At 36.6% G+C, this 13,491-nt stretch overlaps 1 protein-coding gene across 1 annotated transcript in view; it reads right to left on the bottom strand.

Moving 5' to 3' along the window:
• The window catches only part of KIAA0586 (KIAA0586 ortholog), a gene marked incomplete at both ends in the record, with an annotated part of 48,175 nt that overhangs the window by 15,627 nt on the left and 19,057 nt on the right, over positions 1-13,491 (bottom strand). Inside the window, 8 exons of the mRNA XM_010294006.1 lie at positions 145-386; positions 921-1,146; positions 1,736-1,895; positions 4,390-4,574; positions 5,161-5,279; positions 5,486-5,682; positions 11,531-11,611; positions 12,809-12,916. Of these exons, the coding sequence (XP_010292308.1) occupies positions 145-386; positions 921-1,146; positions 1,736-1,895; positions 4,390-4,574; positions 5,161-5,279; positions 5,486-5,682; positions 11,531-11,611; positions 12,809-12,916 (1,318 nt within the window). The remainder of the gene's footprint in view (positions 1-144; positions 387-920; positions 1,147-1,735; positions 1,896-4,389; positions 4,575-5,160; positions 5,280-5,485; positions 5,683-11,530; positions 11,612-12,808; positions 12,917-13,491) is intronic.

Here is a 13,491-nt window from a genome sequence, read left to right as displayed (position 1 = left end):
GAACTGAAAGTTAAGGACCAGGTTAACCCTTGCAGTTTTATCAGAAAATGTATGAGATGTAACTTCAGTAGACTGGAACAGAAGTTTATTAAAAAACAGAATTAATCCAAATTCTAATTTCCACAAATTTGTCTAGTTAGTTACCTCTTGGAGCCAGCATCTGACCATAGCTGAAGAGTACCTCCCCTTCTGAGATTGGTCTGTCTGCACTTTCTGTTTCTGTGAGGGTAAGGCTGCTTTCCTGCGTGGACTGCCCAGAACTAACTGTAGGCACAGGTGATGGAACCTGTGGATCGCAAGGAAGCAGTTTGAAGGGCCTTGCTGATGACTGCTGAGATGGTAAAATCAAGGCCTCTGGTTCCTCATCATTAGCCACTGACATCTCACTATAATGTAAGAATATGCATTATGAATACACAAGACACATTGAGCAATATAGACTAAAGTCTTAAATCAATACTAAAAAGAAATTAATTTGCAATTATTTTTTCAAATGAAAGAGCACAGCATTTTACAGAATAGTCCAAGAATCAACACGGTTAAATAACATCATTAATGAATTTCTAGTTATAACTAAAAATTACCTTATGTATTCCCACTGAGGTAATAGAAAAAATAAAATGCTGAAAATACAATCTTTCATTGTCACTACATTTATTACTGACAGGTGTAACTACACGAGTTTACTAAGTACAATGTTCAGCGAGACAATGAATAAGGACTGATAAATCTTTAGAAATTTTTCTCCAAAATATGTCAAGGAACTCAAAAAAAGAATTCTGGCTTATCTCAATGCCTCTTGACATATACATCAAGCATTTCTTTCTACTTACTTTTTGAGGATGTATCTAGACAGAATATACATATTCTTTTTTTTTTTTTTTAAGAAATGAGAAAACCGTGCAGCCTGTTCAACTCACACAGCCTTGGGATGGAATGGTTCTTCAGTTAAAGGACTGGGTTTCTCTTCTTCCAGAGGAAGTTCTGCATCATCCCATGGGTTTGGAGGCTTTGGACTTTCCATTTTTGCAGCTTCGGAGACCCATTCTGAGGCAGAAGGGCTTGGTGTGGTTGTTCTAGGAGGTGTATTGACAGGGGTAACCACAGGTGTGCCAACACGGCTGGTGGCAGCTGGAATCTCAACTCCTGCATGCGTGAAGTCAAATTTCAGATCAGAGAGGAAAGCAGGAAGTAAATCTCAGACAGTCAGTCAGTGCTACTAAGCACTTGTAGTTTTTGTGATACCTTTTGATAAGTTATGGAGACAAGACTAGATTAAGACTAGTTTCTTTTAAGTACAGTATTGGCATCTGAAGAATAAAACCTCAATTGCTTACTTCCTTTAATAAGGGAGACTGCTCTGCATTTTAAAAACTAAAATGCTTTACTTGGAGAGTGAAAATTTGGCTTAATTAACATTAGAATCACAGGAAGGAGCAAAAGACAAGTATTTTTTCTGATGTGAAAAAGTGTGGAGGGGCTGGGAAGGGTAGAAATCACACAGACCACAGAAATGTGCACTAGGTTTGAAAATAGAGCTGTTCTAAACCAAATAAAAGATGTTTGCTTTTTATACAAATTAGCCCATAATTTTTGTACTACATGAGTTCCCACTTGAATTATAGCCTCAAGAATATTTATCCTGAGAGATAATGTGTCTTTGAAGAAGAAAATTAAAGGCAGTAGATTAAAGCATATTTGCTACTTACTAAACTTCAATTATTATTTTCACTACCTGTTTCTTTAATTTTCTCATGTTCATGAACATTCCCACTCATTTCTGTAAGAGATAGAGAAGACTCTGGAGTTTTGACTGGAGGCAATTCTTTTTCTGAAGGTGGTGTTTGTGGTGGTGTGGCCTGGGGTGTTGGCAATGGAGTAGGCACAAGAGACTCCTGAGAGGAAAAAAATCATAACCACAGTTATTATCTCAATGCAAAATTCCTATCTTCCAAGTATCCCCAGAGAGAGCTGAGGAAGAGAGAGAGAAAGGCAGGTTATCACAGCACAGGAATAGTCGTTTCCTAGATACATGCTTTATGGATCTAACTCCTCCATCTAAACATAACGTTACACAAGGTTAAATGGTATGCCTGGGCAAAATAAATTAAAAACCAGCAAATTATGCATTACAATTATTACATTTGGAAATAATTATGTATAGAATAGGACTATTTCAGTTGGAAGGGCCCTACAACAATCATCTAGTCCAACTGCCTGACAAAAAGTTAAAGCATGTTGTTAAGGTCATTGTCCTAATGCCTCAAACACTGACAGGCTTGGGACATCGACCACCTCTCTAGGAAGCCTGGTCCAGTGTTTGGCCACTCTCTTGGTAAAGAAATGCTTCCTAATGTCCAGTTTAAATATGACTTATATGATTATACGAATTTTGATAAAGCATTTGATACAATGTTAAGCAAGAAAATATTTTGTGACATGGATAACGTTGAGTTAGTACGGTAATTTTACAGTAAGAGAATCAGCTAAAGAGAAAATTCTAAACAAAACACAAATGTAGTTGTGATATTCCTTAAAAAATGACAGCAATGGAGATAAATGTGACAAGCAAGTATGATGGTTGTCATTTAGCCTGCTATGGAGGAATATGATGGACCTTTCCAGGTTTTTTTTCCAGCCCTGTTCTCTGACATTTCATAAAGGAAACAAGATAATGGGGCTAAAGGAAGGCTTCCAGGCTAGTTTCTGAAGAATAAATCCTCAGACTGATGATTTTTATTAAAGACTCTTATGGTCAGTGGAACATGGTAACACATTTGGCAGTTCACACACAACAGTATGACATTGTGAACACCAAAGAACTCGGAAACTAGGCAGATGACATTCTAGACAGGAAACTTCACAGTAAGAAGGGGTAGATCAAGAATGCATAAACTACATATTGAAGAATTTCTGCTATAAGTTGAGCAGAAATGGAAAAAGGAGAAGAAAAAACCAACCTTATGAATGTACAAATTATACAAGGATATATGTACAAGGATAACTATTAGACACAAATGTGGAAAGACTTTAAAAAAAACATTAACTAGCTAACTGAGATTCCAATAAAGGTGGGAGAGTATCACTACTATAGTACAAGGCACCGAGGAAACCCCATTTCGCATACTACATCATTATTAAAATTGTCTATTAGCATATCAGTGTTACCCGTGTTCAAGACCAATCTAAATTGTAAAACATAAAAGTGTTGCCCATCAGCAAGAGTTGAAAAATGGTACATGTGTGGACAATGTCTTTATTTGGCCTAATCAAACAGAGGCCAAAAAGGACAAAACTAATCTCTTGAAGCGCGCAAATGAATATATATAGTAAGGAGAAAACAACCATGTCAGCCTAAGGACATTTCAGTCTAAGCTGGTACAGAAACAATAAGGCTTAAGAGGCCATCAGTAAATGTAGAATGGTTCTAAGTAGGGGTTTCTAAGTATCAGAAGAACAAGCTACAAAGAACAGTCTTTAACATCATATCCTCCTTAATCTGTAATGGAGTGGGGAAGAGCTCTTTAGACGCAGGATGGCTGTATTTAAGCCCACAGCAGTGAAATGATTACTTTTAACTACAGAATAATCTGTTGGTCACTTACAGCAGATACTAGGCGGTATTTCAGTCTATATGCACTGTAGCAGAATAGAATAATTGATCTCACTTTCAACAAAGCTTTGAATAGTTAAGATTTCTAAGCGCAGCAATTTCCACATTCATCCCAAAGACATTATACAACACCAGATTGTAGCACAGCCATGTTGTTATCAAAATAAGAGCCAGCTGTCATTTGATTATCAAAGGGAATAGAGAAAATTATCCGGTATTACAGGAAGCTCTACTAATCATTTAAGCATTTACTGAAAACTACTGAACTCAAAACTTAGACAGAAGTAATACTCATTTTTACAGATATGAAAGAATGGCTGCAAGCTCATAAGACCAAAAATAACATTGCCCTTAGCTTCTATTTCTTCTTATATGAAGAAACTAGTTTATTCATATTTCACTTCTTTGCAAGAAAGTAGCACAGCTATTTTTGTTGAAAATAACATGAGCTCTCTTTTGACAACATGAAATTAAATACCAAGTCTTCCCCTTAGAAACCAGTTTTTTGCTCCGCCTTAAAGTAAATAAATAAATATAGCAGCACAAGGGAATTAATTTTTTTTTTTCTTTTCAATTTTTTTTTTCAAACTGAAAAGGGTTTAATCTTGTTGCTTGCTGGGGTATAATCAGAAAACATCAAAAGATGCAAATCATGTACATTCAGTTCATCAGTCTTTTTTGGTCATCTTTGTCTTGCACATAGTTGAACCATCATGCCACAAAGAAATGATCCCTTAGAACTTCAGCAGAAAAGCTTAAATAAAACAGACTCTTACCATCATCTTCGTTGTACTTGGAAGAATGTCTGTAGCAGGAACTGCCTTCTGAGACTGCTTGTTACCCAGCATGGTTGCAATTGTCTCACTGAGAGCTTCATTTATGAAATGGCCTATCATTTCTGAGTCCACGGGCACACCAGCATTGATAAAGAGTTGAAATCCTCCACCACCTGCAACTTCAACTGAAAATGAAGAAATATAAAGCATACATCCAGGTGTCACTTCTGCATGTACTGTACTGCAGCCACTCATTTTATTCTCCGTGAACTTTTAAACATTCCTTTGCAAAAAGTGATTTTTTTTATTTTACAGATAAAGAAACAACAGTAGAGAAGCAGTTCATGATCACAGAAGAAAGAAGCAGCAAAGGGCGGTAGCATCACAATAGAAATGCATTTGTCTCCCATTCTCACACATTCATAAGGGAAGTAATTTTTGACATATCTATTAACAAAAGAAAGGCAAACAAACATTCCAGGCTTGGCAAAATGCCAAATCTGATTTAGATGGCAAATAACAGAAGTTGATTTGTACAGTGCTGTGGTTTATGTGTTTTTTCTTTTTTTTTTTTTTTTGGATAATTTATTTCAATGGCCTTATAATGCTTGCTCTGTCTCAACATAAATTAAAGCATGCACTTTTGCATTTTATAGTTTCACTGGTTCAGCATTATCCACTCAGGCTCAGGCAAAAACTACCTACACAGCTTGTTAAAATTAGCCAAAAATTGAGATAATCCATCTGCTGAGAACAATAACTCCTACTTACCAATGTCAGAGGCTACAGTCTCAGTGTCTTCACTCTCTGAGGTGCTAACACCGGGCACTATTTCTTTCTGAACTGGGTGCATCCCACTGATAATTTTTGCCATTATTTCTTGTTCCACCCTAGCAGAATAAAACCCATTTAACTATCAGCAAACACCAAGACACCTAAAAGCATACAAAAGAGCATTCTTGCCATAAAATGAAAGGTAGCTCAAAGGAAAGAGTAGAAGGGAAGGGAGGGGAGGAGAAGAATGGGAAGGTATTCTTATGGAGTCATTCCTTCTTCCACATATATTCTCTCGCCATTTTGTTATATTGCAACTCACCAATTTATCAACCTGTTTTCTACAGTTTCTCTCCTTTGAATCAGTTCATCCAAAACATCAGAAGTCTGCTGCAGAGCAGAAGCCACTGGAGGAAATAAAGGACCATTGTATTTTGGCGAGGCAACTTTAAACTGTCCATTAAGCTCCACAAGAGGCTCAAAGAATTCTGGAATTTCATCCCTCTCCTCTTCCTGATCCTAATAAATAAATAGTAAATTAAGTTATGGTGTGTTTCTGGAAGGCAGTATCATTGAGGTAACAGTCAGATTTTTTTCTTTGAGAAACATTTGTAGATGTGTCACAGCACACAAACCACATTCTCCCTTCTTAGTATGTTGTAATTAATTGACACGATTCTAAACTTAGCAAATCATAAATCTGTAAAGGTATAAGGCTATAGGAACTGCTAAGGAAAACATGATTTGGCTCATATTTCCTGCCTGTGCTGCACAAGGCAGGGAGCCAATGGTAATGCTAATACTTTAGAAATTTACTTGTGACATAAGTCATTTTTTTCTTAAATATACTCCAGAAATGTTTCTCCTTTAAACAAAAAGGTTAGGAAACTTTCTACTGTTAGGGTTAGGTTTTTTGTTTGGGTTTTGCTTGTTGGTTTTTTTAGAAATTAAACCTTTAGTCTAAAGTCTCCTCTCTGAAAAGAGACAGTCCCAAAAGTTAACGAGCATGCAGTCAGTCAAATTTTAATAAAGTTGCCAGCACTGAAGACTAGGCATTAATAGTTTACACATATGTTACATGTATGTTTACATTTTCACCAACTTCAGCTGCTGAAAGTTAAAAGGTATTTCTGGGTAATCAATTCAAAAGATCTTCAGAGACACTCTGAATTTAATCTTAATGTGCTATTTCTAAAAGTTATGAAAGTTACTCAATGCACATTATAATGTTTGACTGTTTCCAAAGATGCCACCCTCCTCTTCCCCCCGAGCTCATACACAGCACTGAGTCCCAAAAATCAGTCACTAACCCATCATATTGTAATGTAACACTTTAGAAATGTCTCCTGATGGATGAGAACCTGCATCCTGCCTCATAATATTAAAAACAAATGTCTCTAATAGTAATATGATTCTCCAAGAAGAAAATTTGGCATGCCAGAGATGAAGAGCTGAGCCCTAAATTACCAGTGAGAAGCATGTGATGTCGCGTAAGAGAGCTCACTGTAAATCTACATTTACTAAGATTAATCTCTGACACAGTGAAGGGGGGGAATCTTCTTTTTCCTTATATAAATTAAATTTACTTTTAACTCATAAAATTAAAAAAATTACTATATATTTGCTATGAATAAAAGAACAAATCACTAAAACCAGAAAGAACAGAAAAGAAAAAAGAAGATAACATTTTCCTGTCTCCTTCCCCAACCCAGCATTAATATTTCTCTCCTACCTTAATGTACTTTAAAACTGAAAAGTCAGATAGGTCCATGATGGGTATTACAACAGATACCTACTGGGGAGCGGGATCTTTCTGGATCTTTAAATAGTAGTAATTTTTCAAAGAAAAGCTGTAACTTACAAAGCAGGCAGAACAGAATATATTTGGGTGACAAACAAAGATCTCTAAACTATTCTAAGCATAGAGATAAGACAGTAAAGTTAAACTCAGAGTGGCACTGGATGCCTTGCAAGCTGATAAGCAGTTCATTCTGTTAGGATATATGTATTCATAACCATAATTCATTCTGACAGCAAATGTAAAGATGTCTTTGTCCAGTGTTTCATTATGAATTTTCTTCTGACTGCATTACTCCATAAATTTTCTTTGATGTTGCCTATTTAATATAATCTTTTCTGAAAGTATGCAAAATACAAACATCTGGATTAAATAAACCAAGTACGTACAATAAATCTTATATATATATTTAGTAACTTCTGACAAACTTTTGCAGTTCTCCTGCATTTCTAAACTATGTACAACAATATTGTATATTTAATAGTGCACAAATCCAAAGGAAATTTTTTTTCATTTTGGGGTGATATATTATCTCTGCTGAAATAAAAAAAAATATAATAATCAGTATTTAATTATACAGATTGAACTTGCACATATATCACCTTGTAGACCAATCCTGAATAATGTGCACTCAATTCTGCATTTCACCTCCCTGGAGACTGTTGAAAATCTCTATCATGAGTCCCAATCAAAATATGGCATAAATTAGAAAGTATTTCAGATATGGTTGGAATATTAATCACTGTACTTTATAATAAAGTATCAAGCTGAAATTCTATTTCTCAAATTACATTCAGATAACCAAATCAATGTTTGAAATGATTAGGTGGTAAAGATTAATTTTGTGCCATTACGTAACATGTATATGCGTAGTCTTTTATTAAAGCCATCCAAAACTTAGTTGTGGATTTCTTTTGGACAGGTTTCTAAAGCAATTTTCACAACCAGGGTCAGTGTGCATTGCAGATGCCACCTGTAATTTTTTGTCTGAAGACTTATATGCGTAAAAAAATCACTGCTCCAAAGAGCATCTACAGGAAACCAGGGTTGAGGAAAATAAGTTTACTTTGATCTCTGCAGGTTCTATATTTTGTGGTGGTATTCAAATCGGAAACAAAAATTCAGAGAAACAAGTCCCCACCTTGCAATTAGGACATGTTCAAAGAGAGCAGAAAGTTTCTCTAATATTAAATCCTAACAAGTTTGTTAAAGATATTGCAGGATGTGTCTGCTCATAAGAGTTAGAGAGCAGAATCAATAAATATGAGAGTCCATTCTGGGCTCATGTTAGCTGAGCAAGCTTCTTGCTCTGGAATAAGGCAGGGTCCATGCAAGGGCTGGCCTTGCGAAACCTCTTCTGTTCAGGAAGTCTGAACCTACTTTGTTGTAGGTGCAACCATTGATCAAAAATAAAGAAGTGTGTAAATCAAAGCTGTAACGGCCTTTTCTGCTTTATTCCACATGTGATTTTTCGAATTGTGAAATAAGACCACCTAATTCAACTGTTTTGGAAGATGGAGCTCTGGATCTTTAAACATTAGACCCCAAGGTTGCAATGGGGGAACAAGGCACATCACATCTTCCTATGGCAGGACATGCATTTTACAAGTTGGGACGCGCTGCATTAGTCCACAAAAGTAATTTGTTTTAACAGTTTTAGGTGATGTAATAAAAGGTTTGTCTCCACTCACACTGAGGAGTGACAACACGTGGAAGAACCCAGATAACCTAACATGACAACCGAGCACCCCAACCCCGCTACTCCCAGGGCTATCACAGGCGAGGGCTCAGCCCCAGTGTCCAGGAGTGAAACCCAGCAAGATGAGCCCACGGAAAGACTTTTCATAGCCCATTTCTTAAGGTTGGGCAAGTGCATTTGGATGAGGTGATAACGCGGTGACTTATTATGGAATGCAGGGAAGAGTATTTTAGGATGGTGGAACACTTTTTATGCGGTGTTTACGGGGAGGAACCAGAAGTGTGGTAAGGGAAGGATAAAGGTGGTTTGGAGAGATCCAGGTGTGAGAAAATGGAGGGCTAAGGGGACAAAAGGGGCTGGCTGCATGTAGACGAGTGGCCGGGCAGTATGTTTGCCCTACGCCTGATCAGTACAGCCTGTCCTGTCTCCTCACTAAATGTCATTTCCAACTATTTTCCTGAGCAAGAGGCTTTCAGGGGATTGCGTGTCCAGGTGCCAGAACTGGGGAGGGCAAGGACACAGGGCCAGCTACTGGGTAAACTGTCTAACACCAGAAAGCGGAGGGATCCACACTGCCCATGTATATATACATGTATACACACACACATATATGTACACACACACAAGCACATGCATATGCCAGAACTCCATCCTGAACTGCCAGAGAAGGGAGCAGGATGAGCACACTGGTGCTGTTTGAGTGCTGATCTGTGCACCCACTCGTGTACATGTATGTATAGATGTATGGCATAGGTGTGTTTCCATGCGTGCCGATTGGAAATAGATGCTCAGCCTCGCTACTGCCTGGACCTGGGAACAGGCAGCTGCAGCAGTCGTGCCTTTATCGGGCTACCAGTGCTAACAACTAGCATTCCAACTCCTAAGTATCTCTTAAATTTGCATCTTTTAGTAGGAAGGTAAAACATGTCCTAGGAAAAGGAAATGCTTGGGCCAGGGTCCTGAAGCCTTTCTGCAATATCCACCAGGGAAGAAAAAAAAATTAAAAAAAAAAAAAAAAGAGAGAGAATATTTCATACAAATACTTATCCCTCTTCACTTCCAACAGAATAAGTCTTCATAGTAAAAGGGATAGGGCAGGGGGGAAGACAACAATAAGCTATTTTCCTGTATAGCATTTTATGCACATTTTTTCATGAATCTGAAGCCTCTTTTATAACAATAACTTTGCTTTCTTTTGATGTCTTAAATACCCCTGCCACTGCAGAAGTTGATTTTATGCTTCCACATTGTGTTTGTCTTGCACATTTTTAAGAATATTGTCTGTGTGGTCATAGGCCAAGCATATGTTTCACTTGGAACTTTTTTCGTATTGTGGTTAAAGTATATCCCATTGCCAAAAATAAAAGATAAAAGCAATCCAGGAGAAAAATGAAAAAAGATTAATAGCTATTATCCACACATAAAAAATTTAACATTGCAGCATTTTTCTGTTAGTTCATAAACTGATTTCTTAAATAGCTTTCCTATTTATTTTTGTAAAATAAAGCTTTTTTGTGCAAACAGAAGAAAGTCGTCCAAATAGATTTAACTCTTCCTCTCCAATAACATAAGGTAATTTTGAAACTAAAAATGAATAAAGCATTTCCCCACTTTTGATAGGTAAACTACTCCTTTAGGACTATTTTAACTAACTGATAGTGTTAAATGATGAATTAATTTTAAAAATAAATCTACCATACTGACCTGTAGCCTACAGAGTTAATATTTGATGTACACTCTAATCCTGGGATCAGGAGCACACCAAACAGGTAGAAAGAATAACATTTTTTGGGTATATTTTGATATGTACATAGCAAGTCTAGCTCAGTGGAAAGAACCTTGAGGAAAAGGCACTTCAAGAGAAACACTAGCCAGCAACAGCAATTGCAAGCTCCTGGTATTTACTGAGGCCTAAATGCAGCGGGAGGTGGAAGCTGCCATCTTCCACAGAGGCAAGATACTCCACGACAGCTGGGTGGAAACTTCTTGCTTCCTTCAGAGGCAGCCTCTCCCAGCTACCATTGGGTTTCTGCTTCTGCTCTTAATCTGGAGAAGTGAAATACAGGCTGGTTCACCAACCTTGACAGGTTGGCAGCCCCTGCTCTAACTGACAAGCAGTCAGCTAACTGAAAAAAAACCCCAAACTCGCTACCTAAAAAAATTAAATTGTAAAAGAGCATCTCAAATAAACCCACATTATCATAATCCAGAAACAACCAACATTGTAAAACATGCACAGATACACTACAGGGCATCCAGCAAAACAAAAATCTTGTAAACTCTTAATGGGATCCATGAGATGAGTAGTATATGTTGTAGGCATATACTCACATACACTGCTTGTCTTTTTTTTTAAAGTTACATAATGTTTGACTGAAATGAGGTATCATGCTAAAGCATTCTAGGAACCTCAAAAGCGTATGCCAATTGCTCTATACCAAAATTTTCCAAAAGGGAACTCTCAGAAAATACTTTCACATTTTAAAATATAGGTCACCTTACTTAAAATCTGTAAGAGCATCTTATATATGCATTACATTTAGAGTTTGAAATTGTGAAATTTAAGTGCTATAATCACTGCTGATTTTAGAGGACTACTTTGCTTTCTAGTGGATTCTAACACATCCAAAAAAAAGCTAATTTTATTTTTTTATTGTAATTCTTCAAAGGTCCATTATTTATTAACACACAGTAATTTCTAATATTGTTTATAGCACTGTAAACAGTTCAGTATTGCTCACAATGTGTATTTTTAAAATTGCTAGTAAAGAAAATTGATTTCCTACATTGTGTTTTCAGTTATGACAGAGTAATATTAAAAAAAATATAAAAACATTTAAAATGAAAAGATACCTTTGCAATATAATTACCTGCATGACATCAGTAACATTAATGAAATTAGTTCCTGGAAACTTTGTGTCTTCCTCCTCACTATGTACATCTTCTGGTGTCTTATAAATACAGATTGAAATTGTTAGGTATCATATTGGGGGAAAAATGCATTAGCAGAAAAACTTCGTAACAAGAATGCAATAAATCACCACTCACTGTCAATAGCCTGAATCCAGAAAAACTGCTTTACCCACCTTAAAAGCTCCTTGCATAACATAAAGAGAGATTACAAGAACTTCTTCTTGCATGCTGACAACCAAAACCTGCTGTTACCAAATCTAATGGAATATCTCAACATCAAAAGTTCTAGGGTAACCTGTAACTCTTATTAAAAAAAACCAAAAAAACAGCAAGACAAAATGTTGTAGAACATAGCACAGAAGAGTCTAGAATTGTCTTAAGCAATTCACTTATGTGTGATTTCTACCATGTTATTGAACAATATAATTTTTAATTAATAATCACTATTTTAGTCTATGGTCTCCATTTTATTCAGTGACCACCTTGACCACAGAACTCTGAAGGACCTAACTCCTGAAGTCAGAATAGCAGTGAACACACAGGGAAAATAGAAGGTACAATAACTATACAAAAATAATCACTGCATCACTGTACCTTCACACTGTCCAGTCTGTGCAATGCACAAGACAGAAGTCCACTGGAAGAAACAACATGCCATCTTGTAAACATGTGCCCTAGTTTACAACCTTACCATTCAGCATGCAGCAGTTCACCTTTTAGTTGCACAAAAACCTTCATTACTGCTTAGATTCAATTAAAAACACTTCCGAAAAGTTGTGAAAAGAGAACAGAGTAGACCAGCTAGCTCCACACACAACAGGCTACCAGTGAACAGGCTACACATACATGCAACTAACCACTCAAGAACAGCCAAGGAGCAGACAGAGGAATGAAGAACATCCTCAGTCTTCATGCCAGAACACTGAAGCCAGTATAAATGACACAGACATGGGCCAATAAGGGATTACAACTCTTAACAGGACAGAAAAACACTATTTTTCTTAGAGTTTCGCTGTGGTGATTATTTAGTCTTGGAAGAACAGCGTCTTGCTGCAATTTTTCATTTTCTTAAACAAACACCCCGTACTATAAATTCTTCAGAATAATTACTCCAGTTTTCCTGGAACTATCTAATTTCTCTAACTAAAACAGGATAATGAGATAACTTTGTAGTAATTTAACATATTTTCTTTTTTAACAAATTTGAATTCACAGAGATTTAGACCAATCAATACCTGTATTACAGCATCGACAGGAGGAAGTTCAGGTTCGGAGCCTGGAAGAACGCGATTTACACTCACGCTGTCACTTGAAATACTGTCAATATCTACATTTGGTAACACCTAAGGCAGAAAAAAAGCACCAATCTGAAAATCTATGCGTTAGCTTGGCTACTATTGTTGAACTTTTTAGATTCTCTCTTCTGCTTGCTACTGAGCCACTAAACCTCAGTGACCTCCTTTTCTCATACCTGTATCTGGTAATAAATTTGTTCTGAAAACCAAAATACTGTAATGTACAAAAACTAACCTCAGAAATATTCACCTCTTTTCTTGCAGTACCCGATTTCTCCTGTTCTTTAATTCCCTGATCCTTTGCTTTGCATGTGACAGGAGGTAAGTATACCTACAACTATTCATATAGCAGATGACTTGCAATTCATTTACACTATGTTGGCCTGCAAGCCACTGTGTAAGCTGGTTATTGGCTTCACATTGTCATACATCTGGTATAGTAAAATAAAGGGATAATTGTATTACAATATAGTTTGCAATAAAGGCATGTCCATTACAGCATCAAAACATGTTGCGTTTTTTCTAAGAATGAAGATTTAAATGTTTTCTTAATTCTTTGGGAGCGGGTGGAGAAATCACCTTAAGCATTTAAGAACTGGGGGAAATAACAGTAAAATGCATGT

This window comes from Phaethon lepturus, unplaced genomic scaffold, assembly GCF_000687285.1.
Source record: "Phaethon lepturus isolate BGI_N335 unplaced genomic scaffold, ASM68728v1 scaffold17029, whole genome shotgun sequence".
In the NCBI taxonomy this organism is placed as follows: Eukaryota; Metazoa; Chordata; class Aves; order Phaethontiformes; family Phaethontidae; genus Phaethon; species Phaethon lepturus.
The sequence above is the reverse complement of the archived record's forward strand: the minus strand, read 5'-3'. Positions and strand labels throughout refer to the sequence as shown.